The 24,534-nt window shown below is 42.8% G+C and overlaps 1 protein-coding gene across 1 annotated transcript; it reads right to left on the bottom strand.

Annotated features, from left to right (window-relative positions):
* Positions 1 to 15,665: 15,665 nt before the first annotated feature.
* LOC138426635 (pregnancy-associated glycoprotein 1-like) lies at positions 15,666 to 23,616 on the bottom strand. The gene is made up of 8 exons (XM_070289441.1): positions 23,491 to 23,616; positions 22,305 to 22,381; positions 22,087 to 22,204; positions 20,694 to 20,887; positions 19,604 to 19,714; positions 17,670 to 17,802; positions 17,481 to 17,579; positions 15,666 to 15,779 (listed from the first exon to the last, which is right to left on the bottom strand). The coding sequence occupies exons 1-8, from the start codon at positions 23,614 to 23,616 to the stop codon at positions 15,666 to 15,668; spliced, it is 972 nt and encodes a 323-aa protein (XP_070145542.1).
* Positions 23,617 to 24,534: the final 918 nt, after the last annotated feature.

The following is a 24,534-nucleotide window of genomic DNA, read 5'->3' on the forward strand; positions in this document are numbered from 1 at the left end:
CTTTACCACTGAGAGCAACCTTTCCTACTTTTCACCCATGCTGGAGAGCAGGCCAGTTGGCCATGTTTTCAAGAGAAGTCAGAAGTTTGGATATTTATGTACAATCTACTGATTTTAATGTTCAGTTCAGTTCAGTAGCTCAGTTGTGTCCGACTCTTTGTGACCCCATGAATCGCAGCACGCCAGGCCTCCCTGTCTATCACCAACACCCAGAGTTCACTCAGAGTCACGTCCATTGAGTCAGTGATGCCATCCAGCCATCTCATCCTCTGTCGTCCCCTTCTCCTCCTGCCCCCAATCTCTCCCAGCATCAGAGTCTTTTCCAATGAGTCAACTCTTCACATGAGGTGGCCAAAGTACTGGAGTTTCAGCTTTAGCATCATTCCTTCCAAAGTAATCCCAGGGCTGATCTCCTTCAGAATGGACTGGTTGGATCTCCTTGCAATCCAAGGGACTCTCAAGTGTCTTCTCCAACACCACAGTTCAAAAGCATCAATTCTTCGGGGCTCAGCCTTCTTCATAGTCCAACTCTCACATCCATACATGACCACAGGAAAAACCATAGCCTTGACTGGATGGACCTTTGTTGGCAAAGTAATCTCTCTGCTTTTGAATATGCTATCTAGGTTGGTCATAACTTTCCTTCCAAGGAGTAAGCGTCTTTTAATTTCATGGCTGCACTCACCATCTGCAGTGAATTTGGAGCCCCCCAAAATAAAGTCTGACATTGTTTCTACTGTTCCCCCATCTATTTCCCATGAAGTGATGGGACCTCATGCCATGATCTTCGTTTTCTGAATGTTGAGCTTTAAGCCAACTTTTTCACTCTCCTCTTTCACTTTCATCAAGAGGGTTTTTAGTTCCTCTTCACTTTCTGCCATAAGGGTGGTGTCATTTGCATATCTGAGGTTATTGATATTTCTCCCAGCAATCTTGATTCTAGCTTGTGTTTCTTCCAGTCCAGTGTTTCTCATGATGTACTCTGCGTATAAGTTAAATAAGCAGAGTGACAATATACAGCCTTGACATACTGCTTTTCCTATTTGGAACCAGTCTGTTCCATGTCCAGTTCTAACTGTTGCTTCCTGGGGCACTTGCAATCTTCCCAAACCAGGTCTCAAACCCATATCTTAAGCACTGGATCAGAAAGGAAAACATTCTTGAAGGAATTTGAAATACATCACTTTTAAATGAAACTTGGCACCATGGCCTATTTTTGAGGAGACTAATAGAGTGTTGTCCCCTACTGTAAGCAACCTCCTGAGATCAGGACTGATTTAGTTTCCCCTCCCAAGTATTCCTATAGCATCTTGAAGCTGTCCCTGCCATGTGGTTTTGATCTTGCTTGAGTTTCTGAAATCCACACTAGACCATAGCTTCCAGAGGGCAGGCCTGTCACTTGACTCACTTGTAAGTATATGTCAGTAGATCTTATCTCATTATACCAGACTCTAATGTCAAGACAAGGCTAACACAAAGATCAGTTATTTTATTATGAGTGTTAGGTTACCAGTACAATGACTGTAATCAAACCCTAAATAACATTTGTCTTAAATACAAGACAATTTCAATTCACTCTTATGCAATGTTAGTGCAGGTCTCTCCACAGGGGTGGGAACCCACTTCTTTCTTGTCACATCTTCCACCTCTGCTACTTACCTCTTGTCTGATATGGCTGCTCCAGTCATTACATGTGCATTCCAGCTAGTGGGACAGAAAATAATACTTCCATTTGGAAGTGACATATCACCTCTACTCAAATTCCACTCTCCGAAGTATCTTCCATGGTCATGGCAAACCTGGGGGTGGTGGGTCCACAGAAGGGCAGGGGAATGTGATCTTACTATAGAATATTCATGATGAGTAACAAGGGCCACCGCTCTTCATTCATGTCCCTATAATTCATTGTTCTTTGGTTCTCCCCACACAGCTCTCAGTCTGTTTTGGGCTGCAGATATGGATATGGATGAGGCTATAAGAGAGGAAATGGCCCAGGCTGTACAAATAAGGAGAAAACAAGAAAGGAAAGAAGATAAGAAAATATAAAAATGCAAAATCTATAGAAAAGCCTGCTTGTAGTCATAATTTTGCATTTATGCAATTTATGTATACTTGTGGTTTATGAATCAATTTATAAAGTAAAAAATAAGACAAATGTAAAATATAAATATATTAACTAAACCCAACAAAATAATAAATTGAAAGTGAAGTCGCTCAGTCATGTCCGACTCTTTGCGACCCCATGGACTGTAGCCTACCAAGCTCCTCTGTCCATGGGATTTTCCAGGCAATAATACTGGAGTGGATTGTCATTTCCTTCTCCAGAGGATCTTCCCAACCCAGGGATCGAACCCGGGTTTCCTGCATTGTAGACAGATGCTTTACCATCTGAGCCACCAGGGAAGTTAACAAAATAAGGCTAGATCATATTAAACACATAATAGTATCAGGATTAAGTTTGGATGCACATTGCAAGAAAGTAAAACAACCAAAACTTTAGCAAGATAAACTTGACTTTTCTCCACCACTCAAACAAAGCTGGAGGTGGGCCAGCCAGAACTTGGGTGGTGTCCATCTCCAGAGTTACATGTTTGTTCAATACAACTTCAGGAATTCCAACCATCACAACTAAAATCCAGACAACAGTTAGGAAGTAGGTGGGGAAGGGAAGAGTCTCATCTCTCTGCTTGCATCTCAAAGTCACCAGTCATGACTAAGAGCACAGGTGGGTAGGAAATGCAGTCCTGTAGCTACTGGGCTCATAGCTATATAACAAACTATTTTCAGTCTTGAAAGAGAAGCAGAGAATAGATCATTTTGTAGGTAGCCAGCAGTGTCTGCCTTAAAGAACAAACCTTTTCTGAATGGATTAGGCTGAATGGCTGGACACAGTGTGGGAGCCAGGGGGAAGGAGTAGCAACGAGAAACAGCTAGATGGATCTGAACTGTGCTCCAGAAAAAAGAGGCAGGCTGGTCAGTAGAGATCTTCTAAGGACTGAAGTGAAGATTACACATACCACATGACCCAATTTGTTTTGAAAACTTCTTTTCCAACTCAGGTCCCAAATCTCTCTCAATCTTCAGCTTCTAAATACCTTGCCTTTGTTACCTCACATCCTCACCTACCTGTCTCACCTTCCTTATTTCTGTTCACACCACTTATCCATCTAGTTCACCACCATTACAAAATCCAGTATTGAGAACTTTTCAACACTTTCTAGAAGTGGGTTGAAACACAGTGACTCTTTCTACTTTAGTATTTGTTTGTCCTGATCAAGGTTGTTTGAAAGGACTGAGATGGCTAGAATTATGGAGATCTCACGTTTCCTCTAAAATCCCAACCAGGAATGTGATTTCCTTGGACCTGGAGGGGATGTGTTCACTTTTGGATCCACAGGTCTTAGCATAACAGTAAGTCCCCTTGTATACGAACAAATTACATTTGAAAAGGGTGTTCAAAAATCCCAATTTCTTCATAAGTCCAGCAAAGTTACTTAGGTAGCCAACTAAGACAATTGGCTATATATTGCTGTGGATTAATAGCTTTATGACACTTTTCACACAAATAATACATAAAAAACAAACACAAGCAATAAAAGAATCATTTTTAATCTTGTAGTACCTGGATAGGGAATGGCAACCTACCCCACTATTTTTGTTTGGAGAATCACCATGGAAATAAGACCCTGGCAGACTGCAGTCCCTATGTTTCAAAAGTCAGATACAGCTGAGCAACTAAAAACACCTTTAAAAATAGAATAGTAGTACTGTCTACATTACCACTGCGTTTATACTTTCTTTCAGACAGTGAAGGCTTGAACTAAAAGTCCTGCACTATTGTACTCCATACAGTTCTGTATAGTAAAGTACACAAAATCACACCCACTTGTTTGGATGTGCCCATGACAATGTGTGTCAGATCTGTGAACTAACTGATGTGAATGCACTTGCAAATGCACTTTTACATGTTTGACAGTTTTCAACTTGAATGTTTATATGTAACAAACTTGCTACACAGGTTTTCAGTGAATGTATATAGTGAAGGAACAAGAGAGGAGAGTAAGGAGCTGCCTGTTCTTTCCCTTTTTGCATGTATTATGGCCACTCTGAATTGGAATTTCATTGGATGTAATTGAGGCCTGGTGTATGGGAACATGGCTGCAAGTGACAGAGGACCAGGATCCCAGGCTATAGGACAAGAGCCGTGGTTGGTTGAAAACAGCCAAGAATGCAAAATAGGAGGAAACAAGTTTTCACTGGTTTATGTGAAAGACTTAGCAAATATCCGGATTTCTGTGTAGTGATTGAGCAGTGGATTAGAGGACCAGTCCCTGTTGCCCAGGATGAGCAAGATAGGAGAAGAGAGAAGAGACTGAACCACGAAAATGAAATGTATCCCAGGTCAAGTATGTCTAGTATTGAAGGGATGTAAGTCCTGTCAATTTATCTGCTCCATTCTGCAAAGAATTAGAGTTGTAAAAGAGGGAAGGTCCACACTATGCTAGCACCTTATTCTTCTTCTGTCCAGTGAACATTGATTTCTAATGCCATTTCTTTATAAACAGAGGATGCACTTTGTATGATTTAAGTCTTCTAATTTACTGTTCCATATAAACTTTTGGTGCTGTTCTGTGCCCAGGCACATGGGGCCCTGGGGCCTTGCAGGCTCTGTTTCTGCTCAGAGTGCAGTGTATGGGGATCCGCTGTCTTCTGAGCCCTGGGTTATATTTTCAGTCTGGGTTCACATCTGAGGGGTTAACTCTAGTTGGGTTTAATTCTATCATCTTGCTCTTTATCTTCAGTTTGTCCCATGTTCTTTCTTTCCATTTCTCTTTTTATGCCTGACTTCTTTGTGACTGAGAAGTTTTTATGATTCCCTTTTATATCCTTTGCCACTTTATTAACTGTAACTGTTTTTTTTTATTTTTATTTTTTTTATTATTATTTTTTTTAGTTTTTTATTTTTTTAATTTTAAAATCTTTAATTCTTACATGCATTCCCAAACATGAACCCCCCTCCCACCTCCCTCCCCATAACATCTTTATGGGTCATCCCCATGCACAAGCCCCAAGCATGCTGCATCCTGCGTCAGACATAGACTGGCGATTCAATTCACATGATAGTATACATGTTAGAATGTCATTCTCCCAAATCATCCCACCCTCTCCCTCTCCCTCTGAGTTCAAAAGTCCGTTATACACATCTGTGTCTCTTTCCCTGTCTTGCATACAGGGTCGTCATTGCCATCTTCCTAAATTCCGTATATATGTGTTAGTATACTGTATTGGTGTTTTTCTTTCTGGCTTACTTCACTCTGTATAATCGGCTCCAGTTTCATCCATCTCATCAGAACTGATTCAAATGAATTCTTTTTAACGGCTGAGTAATATTCCATTGTGTATATGTACCACAGCTTTCTTATCCATTCATCTGCTGATGGACATCTAGGTTGTTTCCATGTCCTGGCTATTATAAACAGTGCTGCGATGAACATTTTAAATTTTACTTTATTTTACTTTACAATGCTGTATTGGTTTTGCTATTCATCAACATGAATCCACCGTGGGTGCACACGTCTTCCCAATCCTGAACCCCTCTCCCACCTCCCTCCCTATACCATCTCTCTTGGTCATCCCAGTGGACCATCCTCAAGCATCCTGTTTCCTGCATCAAACCTAGACTGGCAATTCATTTCTTATATGATATTATACATGTTTCAATGCCATTCTCCCAAATCATCCTACCCTCTCCCTCTCCCACAGAGTCCAAAAGACTGTTCTATACATCTGTGTCTCTTTTGCTGTCTCGAATACAGAGTTATCGTTACCATTTTTCTAAATTCCACATATATGTGTTAGTATACTGTACTGGTGTTTTTCTTTCTGGCTTACTTCACTCTGTATAATCGGCTCCAGTTTCGTCCACCTCATTAGAACTGATTCACATGCATTCTTTTGGCTGAGTAATACTCCATTGTGTATATGTACCACAGCTTTCTTATCCATTCGTCTGCTGATGGACATCTAGGTTGCTTCCATGTCCTGGCTACTATAAACAGTGCTGCGATGAACATTGGGGTACATGTGTCTCTTTCAATTCTGGTTTCCTCAGTGTGTATGCCCAGAAGTGGGATTTCTGGGTCATAAGGCAGTTCTATTTCCAGTTTTTTAAGCAATATCCACACTGTTCTCCATAGTGGCTATACTAGTTTGCATTCCCACCAACAGTGTAAGAGGGTTCCCTTTTCTCCACACATTCTCCATCATTTATTGCTTGTAGACTTTTGGATTGCAGCCATTCTGACTGGTGTGAAATGTTTTAAAAGTAGTTTTAAGATCCATGGTATGCATCTTTAACTTGCCAGTCTATCATTATTAATTATGATAATCATTAAATTATTTATTTATTTATCATTTCTTTGTCTGTACTGGGTCTTAGGATGGCATGCAGGATCTTATTTGTGGTAGGGACTCTCTATTTTAGGATGGCAAGCTCAGTACTTGCAGCGTGTAAACTATTTGAGACATGCAGGCTTAGTTGCTCATTGACATGTGGGATCTTAGTTATCTGGGAAAGGAACAAAACTTTGCCATTTGCAAATGCTTTGCATTGCAAAGTAGATCCTTAACCACTGGACCACCAAGGAAGTATTTACCTTTTAATACATATTACATACGTGTCATTTTGGGTACTGCTCATTCCCCTTGAAGATCCAGATTTTCATTCGTCTTAAATTCCTTCTGACTTGAGACCTTTTAAAAAACATTTATTACATTGGTCTGTTGGTGGTGATGCATTCTTGTAGTTGTTGTATGTCTGAGAAAGCATTTTATCTTGTTTTTGATATGTATTTTTCTTGGGTATAGAATTCTGAGTCAGTTATATTTCTCTCAGCATTTTAAGATGTGGTGCCATTGTCTTCTGGCTACCATTGTTTCATTTGCCTAATCTGCTGTCTTCCCCATTTCTTGTTCTACTGTGTCTGTTTTTCCTTCCGGTTACATTTCTCTGGTTGATTGTCTTAATCCATGAATTATGATGTGCCTTTGTATAGTTGTCATATTTCTTGTCCTTGAGTTAATTGAGCTTTTGTGTTAATGGGTTTAAAGCTTTCATCATATCTGGAAATTTTTCAGCCAGTAATTATGAAGTTCTTTTCTCTATTCTCTTGTCTTTCACTTCCTGTGGGATTCCATTTACATATATTTTAGCACTCTTAAAGTTACTTCAAATCTCTGTGATGCACAAATAATTTTTTTCCCACAGTCTTTCCATTTCTATTTTACATGTCTCTATTTAACATACTCAATATTCTTCAGCTTCGTGAATATAAGGGTTATTGATGTAGTAAGTTGGTGATGGATAGGGAGGCCTGGCGTGCTGCGATTCATGATGTCGCAAGGAGTCAGACACGACTGAGTGACTGAATTGAACTGAAGCATTTTAATGCCCTTCCCTGCTAATTATATAATATATATTTTACTTGTGTTTTTACTAATTGTTTTTTCCTTCATTATGGATATTTTCTTGCTTCCTTAGACATCTGGATTTTTTTCTTTTTAAATTTATTTATTTATCTTTATCAGAGGATACTTACTTCACAATATTGAGAAGAAAGTAGGACAAATACTTTCACAATTTATAGGGAACTTTTATTTTTTATATTTATGTTTATTTTATTTATTTTTTTACTTTACAATACTGTATTGGTTTGCCAAACATCAGCATGAATCAAATCTTAAATTGGATTGTGGATGTGGTCACTTACCTTTAGATGCTGGATATTTTTAAAATTTTATAAATTATTCCTTTCATTGTTTGCAAACACTGTTAATTTCTTGGAAACAATTTCATGTTTTGAAGGCATGCTGTTCAGTTTTTTAAGCTGAGATGAAACCAGCCTTTAGACCAGGTTTACAATTTCCCACTAGCAAGGCAATATTGTCTTCAGGGCCTTATTGATCTCATGGGAATTATGAGTAATTTCCATGCTGGTGGGTGGGGACACAATTAGACTTGGTACAATTTGAGACTCAAGGATTGTTCCCTATAATTCTGACCAGTACTATCAACTCTCTGCTTAAAACTGGAGGGGTACCACCTGTGCTTTCCCACAGTTCTGTGTATGTAGCTCTCTCCTGTGAGCTCTAACTATATAGAGTCACAAATCTCTCTTCTTGGGGAGACTGTCTCTGCCTAGATATCTGTTCCATGTATGTGTTGGAAACTAATTCTAGAGTTGAGGCAATTGTAGAACTCACCTTGCTGCTCCCCTCCTCAGGAATCCATTCTCTGCTGTCAGATGTTTGATGTAAAAGAATGCTCTTTCTTTAGTCTTTTCTACTTTGGAGTTGTTTGAGACAGGAGGATAAATGTGTCCTTTGCTCCTCTATGTCTACCAAAATGGAGGTCCCCCTGCAATCAGAACTCACTGAATGCTTTGTGAATGCTAGGCACTGACTTCTGTGCACGGGTGCAGACTTGACTGGGGTTAAGTGTTGGGGCCTTAGTCTTAGGGAGCCCCAGTCTTGCTGGAGAAACATGCCAATTACAAATAGTATTTGCTATGTGGTATGTTCAGTTCAGTTCAGTCTCTCAGTCATGTCCCACTCTTCACAACCCCATGGACTGCAGGACGCCAGGGCTCACTGTTCTTCATGAACTCCCAGAGTTTGGGTAAACTCATGTCCATCAAGTCGGTGATGCCGTCCAACCATCTCATCCTCTGTTGTCCTTTTCTCCTCCTGCCTTCAATCTTTCCCAGTAACAGGGTCTTTTCTAATGAGTCAGTTCTTCACGTCAGGTGGCCAAAATATTGGAGGTTCAATTTTAGCATCAGTCCTTCCAATGAATATTCAGGACTGATTTCCTTCAGGATTGACTGGTTTGATTTCCTTGTACTTGAAGGGACTCTCAAGAGTCTTGTCCAACACCACAGTTCAAAGCCATCAATTCTTCATCGCTCACTATTCTTTATGGTGTAACTGTCACATCCATACATTACAACTTGAAAAATCATAGCTTTGATTATACTGAACTTTTTCAGCAAAGTAATGTCTCTGTTTTTTAAAAAATTGTATAGATTTGTCACAGCTTTCCTTGAAATGAGCAAGCATCTTTTAATATCATGACTGAAGTCATTATCTGCAGTGATTTTGGGGCCCCTTCAAATAAAGTCTCTCACTGTTTCCATTGTTTCCCCATGTATTTGCCATGAACTGATGGGACCAAATGCCATGATCTTTATTTTCTGAATGTGGAGTTTAAACCAGATGTTTCACTCTCCTCTTTCACTTTCATCAAGAGGCTCTTTAGCTCCTGTTCAATTTATGCCATTAGGGTAGTGTCTTCAGCATGTCCTTAGTTTTGTATGTATTGATATTACACAAAGCAATCTTGATTCCAGCTTGTGCTTCATCCAGTTGGGTATTTGGCATGATGTACTCTGCATGTAATTTAAATAAGTGAGGTGACAGTATACAGCCTTTACCTACTCCTTTCCCGATCTGGAATCAGTCCGTTGTTCCATGTTCAGCTCCAACTGTTGCTTCTTGACCTGCAAACAGATTTCTCAGAAGGCAGGTAAGATGGTCTGGTATTCCCATCTATGTAAGTTTTATACATTTTGTTGTGATCCACACAGTCAAAGGCTTTTGCATGGTCAATAAAACAGAAGTAGGTGTTTTTCTAGAATTCTCTTGCTTTTTCTATCATCTAAAGAATATTGGCAATTTGATCTCTGGTACCTCTGCCTTTTCTAAATCCAGCTTGAACATATGGAATTTCGTAGTTCATGTACTGTTGAAGACTTGCTTGGGGAGATTACTTTGGTAGCATGTGAGATGAGTGCAACTGTGTGGTAGTCGAACATCCTTTGAAATCACCTTTCTTGGGAATTGCAATGAAAACAACCTTTCTTGTCCTGTGGCCACTGCTGAGTTTTTCAAATTTGCTAGCATATTGAGTGCAGCACTTTAACAGCATCATCTTTTAGAATATGATATAGCTCTATTGCAATGCCATCACCTCCACTAGCTTTGCTCATAGTGGTGCTTCTGAAGGCCCATTTGACTTTGCATTTCAGGATGTCTAGGTCTAGGTGACTGATCACACCATCGTGGTTATCTGAGTCATTAATATCATTTTTGTGCAGTTCTCCTATGTATTCTTTTAACCTCTTCTTAATATGTTATGCTTCTGTTAGGTCCATACCATTTCTCTCTTTTATTGTGCCCATCTTTGCCTGAAACATTCCCTCCCTATCTCTAATTTCCTTGAAAAGATCTTTGGTCTTTACCATTCTAATGTTTTCCTATGTTTCTTTGCAGTGATCATTTAGGAAGGCTTAAAAAAATTTTTTTTTTAATGTATTCTTGCTATTCTTTGGAACTCTGCATTCAGATGGGTATGTCTTTCCTTTCTCCTTTGCCTTTTGCTTCTCTTCTTTTCTAAGTTATGTGTAAGTCCTCCTAAGACAACCATTTTGCTTTTTTGCATTTCTTTTTCTTGGGGACGGTCTTGATGTGCAATGTACGGATCAAAAAACAAAGATTATGAAATTCAGTTCCATCACTTCATGGAAAATACCTGGAGAAACAATGAAAACAGTGACAGACTTTATTTCTCTGGGCTCCAAAATTACTGCAGAGAGTGACTGCAGTTGTGAAAACAACAACAACAACAACAACAACAACACACTAGCTCCTTGGAAGAATAGCTATGAAAAACCTGACAGCATACTAAAAAGCAGAGACATTATTTTAGAAGCAAAAGTCTGTAGAGTCAAAGCTATGGTTTTACAAGAAGTCGTGAGTGGATGTGAGAGTTGGACCATAAAGAAAGCTGAGCAGCAAAGAATTGATGCTTTTGAACTGTCGTGTTGGACAAGACTCTTGAGAGTCCCTTGGACTGCAAGGATATCCAACCAGTCCATCCTAAAGGAAATCTGTCCTGAATATTCATTGGAAGGGCCAATGCTGAAGCTGAACCTCTAATACTTTGGCCACCTGATGGGAAGAACTGACTCATTAGAAAAGACCCTGATGCAGGGAAAGATTAAAGGCAAGAGGGAAAGAGGAAGACAGAAAATGAAATTGCTGGGTGGTATCATCAACTTGATGAACATGAGTCTGAGCAAGCTCCGGGAGTTGGTGATGAACAGGGAAACCTGGCGTGCTGCACCCCATGATACAGCAAAGAGTTGGACATGACTAACAGACTGAACTGAACTGATGTACAGAGGACATTAGGGTGTAGGCAGAAGCCTCGGGATCCAGTCAAGCCTGTGGCTCTGGTTGGAGTGCTGAAAAATTTAGGTGGAAAGGGAGGCTTCCCATCCTCTGGTGCAGCTCCTTGAATCCAAGGCAAGGAGCACATGATTTTGAATGTGTTAACAAATATTGTTTTCCATAAAAAAAAAAAAACCCAAAAACTGTTTTCTGCAGGAGTGAGAACTTTGACTGAGTCTGTTCTCTAGATTTTACTGAACAATGTGGAAAGAATATGGAGCGGGCTGAATCTGCAAAAATTAAATGACCAGCTGCTGGATGGCCAGGATTGTGGTAGACATTCTACACTAGATGGAAAACAAATCCAGAGAAAAAGGTCTCTTCTGGAGTGTACATGTCAATGTATCACATTGTTTCAGAAGATCACTTCAATCATGTTTTGGGGCAAGCAAGAAATGCAAGATGGGTGGTTTGCTTTTGTCAATTCCTGTGGGTGGTTAGATGACTAAATGTTTGGTTACTTAATTGCATGGTTGGAATTATGCTTGGGAAAGAAAACAAGATGAGGCCCACACATATTTCATCATTAAACAGCAAGCATAGGAAGGTATCTAAGGCAACTGTAGGTAATTTAAACATGAGGGGCCAAAGGGGACAGATTCATTTAACTGGGTGAGATTGGATTGTACAGGTTGCCATAGCTGTTGCTATGACAAGTAACTATAACAGCTACTTTTTGCTATGCTGGAGATGTGGGAAACTGACAAGAGACCAAGAGCCTTTATGACTTTCCTTGCAGTGTGATTTCAGGGGAGAAGTAATTGATAAGGAAAGGCTGACTGGTAAGACTGAGGAAGGGAGTAATCTGAGCCAGTAATCATTTGCTCTTGTGGGAGCCCAGAAAACAGAAGCATTGGCTCAGTCAGAGTTCTGTGTCAGGGTTCAGAAATAGATGTCATTCGGCTTGAATCAATATTTAGCCTCTGGGATGGCAGCCATAACCTCTAAACAGATTTCCTTCTCCCCAAGTGGTAGAATGAATCATATTTGTTCCGGACTCAGGAACCCAGAAAGCTCTCTTGGGCCACTTGCTCTTTGCAGGCACACATGCAATCTTGAAGGTGAAAAAATCATGGTGCCCATTTTCCAGATGAGAAAACTGAGGTTAAGGGACTTGATCAAGGCCACACAGCTAAGCATGTCAAAATCAAAGCACAAACCCAGTGTAACAGTCCTCAAATTGTGTGATTTTGCTCCATACCCATTGGGAGTGGTGGGTGTCATCTGGCACTATTGCTTAGGCAGAAGCAAGCAATGTTCAGGCTTCAGTTGAAGAAAGTAAGGGAAACCAGTAGACCATTAAGCTATGACCTAAATCAAATCCCTTATGATTATATAGTGGAGATGAAAAATAGATTCAAGGGATTAGGTCTGGTAGGCTGAAGAACTATGGATGGAGGTTTGTTACATTGTACGGGAGGTGGTCGCCAAAACCATCCCTAAGAAAAACAAATGTGAGAAGGAAAAAGGGTTGCCTGAGGAGGCCTTAAAAACAGCTGAGAAAATAAAAGAAGAGAAAGGCAAAGGAGAAAAGTTAATATATACCCAATGGAATGCAGAATTCCAGAGAACAGCAAGGAGAGATAAGAAAGTCTTTGTAAGTCAACACTGCAAGAATTAGAGGAAAACAATAGGATTGTAAAGAGCATAGATCTCTTCAAGAAAATTGGAGCTACTAGAGGAACACTCCATGCTTAGATGGGCACAATAAAGGACATAAAGTCAAAGACCTAACAAAAGCAAATGAGATTAAGAAGAGGTGGCAAGAATGCACAGCAGAACTATACAAAATGGTCATAGTGACCAGGATAGGCATGATGCTGGGGTCACTCACATAAAGCCAGATATACTGGAGTATGAAGTCAAGTGGGCGTTAGGAAGCATCACTATAAGAAAAGCTAAGGAAGGTGATGGAATTCCAGCTGAGCTGTTTAAAATTCTAAAGAATGTGGCTGTAAAACTGCTGCATTCAATATGTCATCAAATTTGGAAAACTCATCAGTGGCCACAGTGCTGGAAAAGGTCAGTTTTCATTCCAATCCAAAAGAAAGGCAATTCCAAAGAATGTTCAGCCTATCATGCCATTGTGCTCATCTCACTTGCTAGCAAGGTAATACTCAATATTCTTCAAGCTAAGTTTCAACAGTACATGAACTGAGAATTTCCAGGTATACAAACTGGTTTGAGGAACCAGAGATCAAATTGCCAACATCCATTGGATCATAGAGAAAACAAGGGAATCCCAGAAAAGCATTTCCATCTCCTTCACTGACTATGCTAAAGCCTTTCACTGTGTGGACCACAACAAACTGTGGAAAATTCTTAAGGAAACGGGAGTATCAGATCATCTTACCTGTCTCCTGAATAGTCTGTATGTAGCTCAAAATGCAGCAGTTAGAATCAGACACGAAAAAACTGAAAGACTTAAAATTGGGAAAGGAGAATGAGAAGGTATACATTGTCACTCTTGTTATTTAACTTATATGTAGGATACATCTTTCAATATGCTGGTCTGGATAAATCGCAAGCTGGAATCAAGATTGCTGAGAGAAGTATCAACATCCACAGATATAAAGATGACACTGCCCTAACAGCAGAAAGCAAAGAAGAACTAAAGAGCCTCTCGATGAGGAGAGGAGATGAAAAAACTAGCTTACACTCAACGTTCAAAAAACTATTCATAAAAAGATACTCAACATTCATTGCATCCAGTCCCACCCCTTCATGGCATATAGATGAGGGAAAAGTGGAAACAGTGGGAAGATTTTATTTTCTTGGGCTCCAAAATCATTATGGACCTTGACAGTAGCCACAGAATTAAAAGACACTTGCTCCTTGGAAGGAAGAAAGGCTATGAAAAACTTGCACAGTGCATTAAAAAGCAGAGACTCACTTTGCTACAGAGGTCTGTAGTGTCAAAGCTATGATTTTTCCAGTAATCATGTACAGATGTGCGATCTGGACCATAAGAAAGGGTAGATGTCAAAAAATTGAGCTTTTGAACTGTGGTGCTTGAGAAGATTCTTGAGAGTCCCTTATGCAACAAGGAGCTGAAACCAGTCATTCGGAAAGGAAATCAACGTCTGACTCCTGCTGTCTCAGCTGAGACATCTACTGAGGGCCTCCAGGTGGAAAGAACGGATGCTTCCACTGCAAAAGTGCCTAACCATGGCAGCTCCAAGCAAATAATTTGTAGCTCCACCCCTGAAGGAAGCTCAGAAAGGCTGAAGGCTCTGTGTACCCTGGGTCCCCCGATACCTGAGTTGCATTCTCCCCAGCAGAACTGGAGGCCAAGGAAGGGCATTCTGGGCCCTGGAGGTGGGTGATGGCTCAGGGATCCACTGGGGCCACCACTTACCAGGTAGGAATGGAAAGGACAGAGCAGGCATATGTGGCAGAGAGCTGGTGCCTGGCATGTGGAACAAGAGGTAATGAGCTTTGCATGAAGTACCTCACCCAAACTCCCCTGGAGGAGAAGCCTAGTGATAAGATCATCTGAGATGGGATGAAGAGAGTCTGTTTCATTATCCCCTATAATTCCTCTGAATGAGGAGATGGTGGAGTTGGTGGACCATCACAAACTCTTCTATGGCCTAGACCATCACCCAGTGGCTATCCTTGGGGCTGCCTCTCCCCAGCTTCAGTCATGTAGTTCTGGAGGAAATTGACAATCATGTGTGTTCCTGGGTCAGGGCCACAAGACCATGTAGAGCCAATCATAGGACCCCATGTTCCTGCCAAGATGACTGAGCTGTGGCTGTACATGTGATCTCAAGTGGGTCATTTAGAGAACATCCTTGAACTCTGATGTCTATAGTCTTTTCTTTCCTTATTGGAGATGCCTTCAGGATATAACACCCTAGGGCAGGTAGCTTGGACTCCCTCACTAGGTGTAGAAGCATTAATGAAGAAAGTTGTCAGGCTAAGACCATCAAAGAAGAGGGAATGAAATATGAGGGTGTGAAATTGAGAACTGATGACTTCTGATTTCTTGGGTCCAGACACTGAGATCTTTGTATTTGCTCTGATATTTGTGTTCTGGATTCCCAGAATCATTTCAATGAGTCTCCCCATTCCTTGAGGCCAGTTTGAGTAGTCTCCTCTCAAATGTGATTCAGACTTTGTTCTAGATCCTTCCCAATCTTAGTACACCTCCCAGACACAAACAGAGGCACCCATTTGATTCAGCACCATTGAGAGTGAAACCCTTTATTCTTTCATGAGAATAGGGTGTGCAGACCATCAAATACAGTTCACCAGCATCCTGGGCAGGAGTGCCCTAAGTGTGAGTAAGTGTTTGCTCAGAGCGGCCTTACTGATTCCTGAACCACACCAAGCATTTACACTGCCCATGCCAGGCCAATCCTGTCATTTCCTCAGTCAAAGACTGAGAAATACAGCCTCAGGAATATGTCACACAGGATCCAGTTCTCTGTAGATGTCCTCACTGTGTTCTCTTTAAAGGTGGTAAAGCAGTGGCCTCTAGAATCCTGTAGGAGTCAGAGACACACACCAGTCAGCCTGAGCCCTTATGTGGGACTCCCACAAATATTCAGATTCAGCAACATTGTTGGTTTTATTTCCCTCTTTTGGTAAGTATCAAGGGATTTTCTCATTAGCAGGGGATATGAGAGTTCATCCACAACCAAAAAGGGCCAAGACATGCAGTTTCCATGAGGAAGAGTGTGGGGGAGGAAAGGACTGGGAGTTGTGGATACAGAAGAATGATAAACAACAAAGTCCTACTGTAGAGTATTAGGAAATATATTAAATATCCAGTCATAAACCACATGAAAAGAATAAGAAAAATAACATATAATTTTTATGTTTAAAACTGAGTCACTTGCTGTGCAGCAAAACTTAATGCAACACTGAAGATTAGCCAGAGTTCAATATAATCTTTAGAAAAGAATAAGAGTGTCCATAGTTCTCACTCCCTGTTTCCTTCCTTCTGACTCCTGCTCCTTGTTTTCTCTGCAGAGAATGCCTGTTTGCCTCCTGCTTCCCACAATCCACAATTAAAAAAAAAACAACTTTATTTTGAATTGAAGTATAGCTGATTGACAATATTTTGAGTTTCAGGTGGACAGTAAAGGGACTCACCCATATGTATGCATGAATCCTGGTCCCCAAAATACCCCTCCCATTCAGGCTGTCATATAATTGAGCAGAGTTCCCTGTGCTACACAGTAACTCGTTGTTGGTTATCCATCTTAAATAGAGCAGTGCCCACAGCACGTTCTTGAAGACTTAACTTAGGAACTCTGGGAAGCCTCCTTCAGTCCGCACTCACCCTCTTTGGCCACTCCAGGCTTGGTTCGGTAACATACTTTGGTCCCCCATCCCCATCGGTCAGTCCTAGCCCTCATCACCATGAGTAAGTCCCTCAACTCAGAGCACCTTGGGATGCCATTTGCATAGAATCCAATGAAGTTTGCCTAGAACCAAACAACTTTCCATATGGTTCAATGAGTTTGTGACTTTACAATTCCTGAAATTCCCTCCCTTCCTCAAAGCCTTCTTTGAATTCACCAGTCTGTTACAAACTCCCGCAGGGAGCTGACATGAAGCCTCCACCCTGTGCTGGGGCTGAGCAGTCACTGTGCATCCTTTATTCACCTTAGTATCCAACCTCCCCACAGAGGGGTCGGTACCCTAAATCACAAAGGGGGCACCTGGCAGAGCAAGGCGAAATGGCAGCCAAGAACTAGGCTGACCATGTAATTTATCATCCAAACCAGGAAAACTGCGAGAGAAGGGAGACTATTAATCCCTATGGTAGGATAGCACACTGGGACTGTCCCCAGCCATTCTCCTTGTAATGTGGCCTATTTCAGGGACTGCTAGAGCTGACTCTCCGTGTTCATCCATCTGAGGGTTCAGATTGAACTGAAGGTCTTGGAACACTGAAGACTTGAGTGTTCCCCTCTCCTTGTGACTCCCACCATGCCAGCATGGCGTGGTGTCTCCACATTTATTTCAGGATGATTAGTGTCCCAGACAGCCCTTTACTCTCAAGCGGTTTTTTTTTTTTTTTTTTTTTTTTTCTGGCAGGCACTGGCCCAGCCACAGGGCTCAGCAGCATCTCCAACAGTGGAAGATGGCCTGCAGAGGGCAGCCTTCTCCCAGCAGCAGGCAAAGGGTTATTTCAAGTTCCTATTTGAGAACCACCCCCAGGGTTCTGTCCTCACCTTGAGCATGTAGGCTTGAGCTGGGACTGGGTAATTGATACCATTGATGGTGAAGATAATAGAGGGCAGGGTATAGATGGCAAAACATGGAATGTAGTGCTGTTAGAGAGAGAAGGAGAGAGGTTGGCCCTGGAGATCCTTCTTGTGTGTGGATACTGGGAGTGACCCTGGGGCATGACCCTTCTTCACCTTGGAACCCCATAGCGTGGAGCTTCTGTATGTTATTGAACAGTCTTCTTGGGCCAAGGTCAGTGATGTCCCGGTGTCCACAAGGGCCTCGCAGCCACCAGAACAAGCAATAACCTTTCTTTTCATGGAGATGCTGAGAGACAGTGTGACAGAGAGGGCATCAAGGTCACTCTGAGTCTCCCCAGAGGTGCCCCCTTCCCGACTGTCTCCTAAACAACCATTTGTCTCTTGCCCTCTTTTCCTTTGCTCCCAATACAGCACCTTCCTTTCCATCCTTGAATGCAGTACTTGAATACACCAGGATCTTTTGCACCTTGGCACAAGCTGGTCATCCTTCCTAGAGGAGCCCCCACCCCTTTGACTAGCAAATTTCTTCTCATCTTCCAGATTCCAGCTTAGTTGTCATGGTTTCAGGGAAGTCTTTCCCCCAGTGTTTATCAGTCTCCTTTCTTGACAGTCTCTGTAGACCCTTCCTCATGTCTGCTGGTGCTGCTAAGTCACTTCAGTCGTGTCCGACTCTGTGCGACCCCATAGACGGCAGCCCACCAGGCTTCCCTGTAGCTGGGATTCTCCAGGCAAGAACACTGGAGTGGGTTGCCATTTCCTTCTCCAATGCATGAAAGTGAAAAGTGAAAGTGAAGTCGCTCAGTCATGTCCGACCCTCAGCAACCCCATGGACTGCAGCCCACCAGGCTCCTCTGCCCATGAGATTTTCCAGGCAAGAGTACTCTCTAGCATGTACCAAAGTCACAATTCACTATGTGTGTGTGTCATTTCCTGTGCATCTACCTTCTCAGATGTGAGGGCGAGTTTTATTCACATTGACTCCCTAAAGTGCCTGGCACACAGTGGATGCCCAATGCTCGTGTGTTTAGTGAGTGAATGAAGACTGTGAAAGTAATGAATGAGAAACATCCAGAGAGTTGTATCTGGTGGGGAACAAATAACAGGTCAACCACAGAGTGAACATGGAGATTCGCAGGGGCAGCAGAATCTCACAGTAGGGGGAGAGAGGGGTGCCTCTGGGATAGGGTGTCTCCTAGCACTGTTCCTACAACCAGCTCAGACCCTGAGACCCTGGTCAGGAAATACATGACTAGCCCACAGTAACCCCAAAGGACAGGTCAGCTTTTGTCTGAGGGTATCACACAGGATCCTATCAATTATTGCCTTTTGTCCTCAGGTCATTCCTGGATCCCACCTTTCTGATTCTCTGTTATAGCCCCTGCCCTACTGTGTGCCCAGGTACGTGGGGTGTCTTTTTTATTAGTTGCTTTCACGTCTTGAGACTTCAGCAAACCTCTCTACAGTGCTGAGTAAGTTGCTCCCTTAGGAGACCAGTTCTACCCATTTGTTCAGGACTTTCTGTGTTTTTAAATTCATATTTATCTGTACTGAGAACTTCCTTGGTCCCAAGTAGCCCTGGACAGTTGGTCATCTTATAACTATGTTCAGGCTGGAGAAATTCTCATTGATCCTCTGTTCACCACACTGTAGAGTCCTCTAATCATGCTCCACGCCTCACAGGGCAGTGGGTGCAGCCCTCTCCCAGCTGCACAGGCCTCTCCAGACCCTTTTAGGACCCTGGTCAGAACCCTGGTCAGAAGGCCTGGGGTAATTATGAAACCATGAGTTGTTTGCAATCTATGTGCTTGTGTGTTTGTTTGTATATGTGTTTGTATGTGTGTTCGTATGTGTCTCTGTGTGTGCTTTTGTGTCTCTGACTAGCTATGCATGTTTATATGTGTCTCTGCGCATGTTTATATGTGTCTGCTTGTGTATTTTCATGTGTCTGTGTGTCTGTCTGTGTTGTTGTGGGTGGTGTATATGTCTGTGTGACTGTGTGTCTGAGAATGCATTTGTGTGTGTCTGCCTGTGTCCATGTACAGTAGCGGGAGCATCACTTGGGCTGACCCTCAGAGGAAGAGGCTTACCAGTCCATGTGTACACTCCAGTTGCCCGCTTCAATCAATGGTACCCAGTTGGGCACTCCCTGGTAGTAGGATTTATCCACCCCGCCAAATATCACCACACTGCCTTTTGCCCTGCATGTGTATAGAGAAGAGCTGGGGGGGTGGGGGTGGGGATCCTTGGAGGACAGTTACAACAGCACTGTCTTAGAGCTGTGCTGGTCCACCCATCATGGCCCTAATAAGGTCCCCATGTACAGATGAAGAAATCGAGTCTAGGAGCGATTGAGATCTAGACTGAGGTTGGTTACTGGCTAACAAGTGGCTAACAAGGGGTCCCACATGTTTGTTTTGTGTCCAACAGAGGAGGTTAGAAGCTGAGTCACCTGGCTGGGCTCCACCCACTCTGTCTTCTGAAGATGCCGTGGACCTCCTGCGACCTGAGTGCTCAGATACACTCAGAGGACATGGTGCTGAAGCATAATGGTTTTCTCCTTGTCCAGCTTGTCATTTTTCAGGAAAGTCAAAGCCTGGGAGTTCTAAGGGTGTGGGTTCAGGTCATCCAGAGTTGGCTCTGCTGGCCTGTGACCTCTACTGTTCAAATGGCCCCAGACTCAGAAGGGAACCCACCTCTGCTTTCCTGTCTTGAAATGCCTAATATTTCTTGAACAAGGGGTCCCACACGTTTGTTTTGTGTCCAACATTTTGATTTTTCACTGGCTCCTGCAAGTTGGGTAGGTGGTCCTGGGCTCCCAGTGGAATGCTAATGAGGAAGGAAAGATAGCCACCATCCTTCTTCTTCCTTCCTTATCAAATTCATAAGCAAATCCTATTGCCTTTTCCTCCAACTTGTTTCCTGTTGCCTTCCATTAGCCTTCCTCCTCACTCTCCCCGCTATACCAAGTTACTGGTCTTGAGACCAGGAGCAGGGTTGTGTTCCAATGAAACGTTATTTATAAATGCCGGTGGTGAAGCCAGGTATGGCCCTTAGGCTATATATCCTGGGTTAGATTATCTCTCAGGATACTTCTTTATCAAGTGTTCTATAATTTTCATGCAACTGAAAGCATCTTACAGCTGATATGGAGAAAGGGATTGTCCATCTCAGACTTACTTGCTCAAGTAGAAGGCAAAAATAGGCTCAGAAATGGCACCTTGATTCTTCAGGTTGTCAAAGATGGGGATAGCTCCAAAGATGGATATGTTGGGGTAGTTCAAGCCCAAGACGCCATCAAAAGGTGCACCCTCATACCTGTATTCTACAACGCTTAGACTGCACAGCTGGTCAGTACTTACAAGGTCCCCAATCTGTGGGAGAGAAGAGTGTTCCCACTTACAGATACGTGAATTGGAGCTTGGACTGGGCTGGCATGCATTGCCATTAGATCCTCAGAGAAGAATTGAGGCTGTTCTGTGTCTTTGGTGGATCTCAGACGGTTAGACTAAGCTGGGAGGGGAATTTGGGTTCCATTTGAGAGAGGCTGTGAATTTTAAAACAGCTGCCCCTCTGAAAAACACCACCTGAGTAAATCAAATTGGCCTTATGGCTTCTGTACAGGTGGGACAACCAAGCGTCAGGCCAGGACCCATTCATGCCCCCTTGTGGAGAAAATGAGTCGAGAGCAAGATAGCCTTCTCTTTGGCATCACTATGACCTAATGACAGGAATGGACTGCATTCTCTGTAATGTACTGGGAATTCTACATCTGTCCAGGAAGACAGAAGCTGCAAACTCAATCTTGCTTGCAGGGATCTATGAAATTACTGCCTGAGAAATTCACTTTTGGGGATATGTGTGTATTTGTATGAGTGTGTATGAGAGAGAAAGAGATAGATGGGAACTACTCAAGTACTTTGGGGAGGCAGGCCATAGGTTTTGTTAGACTCTCAAAGGCATCCTAGAGTGAGAACTCATTTATCAGGCTCCCTGACATGTCTGGCCTCCAGTTTCCCATTCTGAATACTTGAAGCTCTTGACTGCCCCCAGGGTCCTTAGATTAGTTTTATACTGTCCCTAAACGCCCCACAGCAACTTCAGTCTTGAAAAGCCAGCCCAGTTCCACTGTTTACCACATGTGTGACCTCAGCAAGGCTCTTGCTGTCTGTACCTCAGTTTCCTCATATGTCTCTAGAGCTAATCAGACCACCTGCTGTGTGGGGTTATTGCAGGATTAAACCAGTTATTACCTGAAAGTGCTTGGCACAGTCTGTGAATATAAAAGTAGGTGCTTTTCCCCCCTCTTTTCGCTTCCAACAAAATAAACCTTGAACTTCTCATGGGCAGAGGAGCTGCAAGTCCACACCTCAAGTCACTCTCTGGGTTAGCTATCTGTTTGCTCATGTGTCACCATGGGCACTGCCTCCCCAGGGACAGGATCCTGTGGGTAAGATGGCCAATGTCTATGGGAGGTAAGCTAGGATGGGTCCTGCCAGATGGTCCTGAATCTGTTTTGTAAGCAGGGGTCACTGCATAGCCAGTCCTGACTCAGCTTCTGTTAACACATTACCTGAACAGTGTGATAAGCAAGAAATCCCTTCATGTTCCCCGATCCATAGGTGATGCTGAAGGTCTTTTGGGTAGGCGGGAAGGTGGAAGACTTGTAATGTCTGAACCAACTTGTGTAGCTGCAGACACAAGAGATGGGTGTCATCAGGTCCCAAGGGTGGAAAACAGAGTGGCAGGGCACAGGTTGAACTGGGGCAAAAGAGGGAGGGCACCCATAACTCAGATGAGCCTGCGTCAAAGACAACATGGAATTCCTGAAGGGGTGTTCCAATGGTGATGCTACCCTCATAGAGCATCTATTGGGAGAAGGAGGGAGTGGGTTAGTGCAGAACTGGCTACCCTTTCTTCCCACACTGCTGCCTCCCTGTGGGTGTCAAATATCTCTTGAGATCAATTTATAACCACTGTGCAGCTCACGGCCTTTGATCACAAAGGTACTTACATTTGATATTTTTTCCTGTGCTACATTGTATGCAGGATATTGATTCTATGACCCGGTGTTGAAGTGGTACCTCCTGCATTGGAAGCCCAGAGGCATAACCACTGGACCTCCAGGAAGCTGGACACTCAGGGAAGTCCTGGTTCCTTCATTTGAGAAGCTCTGTAGTTTCTTCAAACCCAGCCTTATCCAGGAGGTCCTTCTTGATCAACCCCAGCCACTTCCTCCAAACTCAGACCACATCCAATTAACACCACACAGGTGACTCTTTCATTTAACATGTATTTACTTTTTGCCTATCTCTCAGGCTGGCATGGGCATTCTTGAAGGCAAAATAAGCCCTTTTTCTAATCTAAGAACAGTAACCAATGTGTTAGATTCTTATGGCCTTACACGGAATACAGTTTCAATAACTTTTTACTGCTGTGGTTCTTGCATCTGTGGAAACTGAATTCCTCTGTCTGGGGATTCACAGTTGCTTTGCAGTTGGTTCTACCTTTTGACCAGAGATGGTTCACTCCTCATCTGTAACTGAGTGACTCCCTTAGTTCAGAAGGAACTGCTGCTGCTGCAGCTAAGTTGCTTCAGTCGTGTCTGAATCTATGCAACCCCATAGACAGCAGCCCATCAGGCTCCCCTGTCCCTGGAATTCTCTAGTTAAGAACACTGGAGTTGGTCATCATTGCCTTCTCCTCAGAAGGAACAATCTCCATCAAACTAATAACACATCTTTGACACAGAAATGGAAGTTTAACTGCCACCTGGTAAGTTTTGGGCCCAGTTACCAAGACCAAGAGTTGAGGATGATAGTATCTTCTCCTCTGGGTTGGGCGTCTTTTGCTCAGGGTTTCTGCCTCCTGCAGGAGCCCCAGCCCCAACATCCCACCTGTCACCTCCAGATGAGCCCCAGTGCTAGGCTAGAGCACGAGGGGGAGCTGTGGAGCACCACCCACCCAAAACACTCACATCCATGATGTTGCCTAGGTGGTGAATAGTTATAATTGAGCCACGAGAAGAAATCTGGGACAGTCTGTAAGCATGTTCCTTCAGGAAATTGTTCAGCATGTTTTCTTCACTTAAGGTTTTTCTCATGGTCTTCACTTTTGTTAGAGGTATTCTTTCGTTGAACATTTGACCAAGAAAACAAAGAAACTACAATTAGCTTTCAGTGTTAAGGTATAACTGTCATTGAAATGGCCCTGTGTATTTTCCAATCATTTTTATGAGTCACCTTATTATCAGAATTTTCTGCATATACCATGACAAAGACATAGGTTTGAATAAAGATTCTGTTCTGTAATGTTGGATAAGCCATAAGACCATGCGGGGGTCTCAGTATCCTCTCAGTAAAATGGTGGAATGTAATGATTCAAACCCTCCAAATAGGACATCTTGGGGATAGTGAAGTGATGGACATAAGGTGCCTGATAAATAGAAAGTCTCAACAATGACAGCCACTAGCATTGCTGTTGCCTCCCCAATGTATACTTCTCATAGAAGCTCAGGGAAGGAGGTAGAAGGGGGATTCCTGTCCTCTTTTACGAGGGAGGAATTTAATATGCAAGAGGTTTGAAAGTGAAAGTGGAGAGTGAAAAAGCAGGCCTAAAGCTCAACATTCAGAAAACGAAGATCATGGCATCCGGTCCCATCACTTCATGGGAAATAGATGGGGAAACAGTGGAAACAGTGTCAGACTTTATTTTTGGGGGCTCCAAAATCACTACAGATGGTGACTGCAGCCATGAAATTAAAAGACGCTTACTCCTTGGAAGAAAAGTTATGACCAACCTAGATAGTATATTCAAAAGCAGAGATATTACTTTGCTGACTACAGTCCGTCTAGTCAAGGCTATGGTATTTTTCTGTGGTCATGTATGGATGTGAGAGTTGGACTGTGAAGAAGGCAGAGCACCAAAAAACTGATGCTTTTGAACTGTGGTGTTGGAGAAGATTCATCCCGTGGACTGCAAGGAGATCCAACCAGTCCATTCTGAAGGAGCTCAACCCTGG

The sequence above is a fragment of the Ovis canadensis genome, chromosome 21 (assembly GCF_042477335.2).
Source record: "Ovis canadensis isolate MfBH-ARS-UI-01 breed Bighorn chromosome 21, ARS-UI_OviCan_v2, whole genome shotgun sequence".
In the NCBI taxonomy this organism is placed as follows: Eukaryota; Metazoa; Chordata; class Mammalia; order Artiodactyla; family Bovidae; genus Ovis; species Ovis canadensis.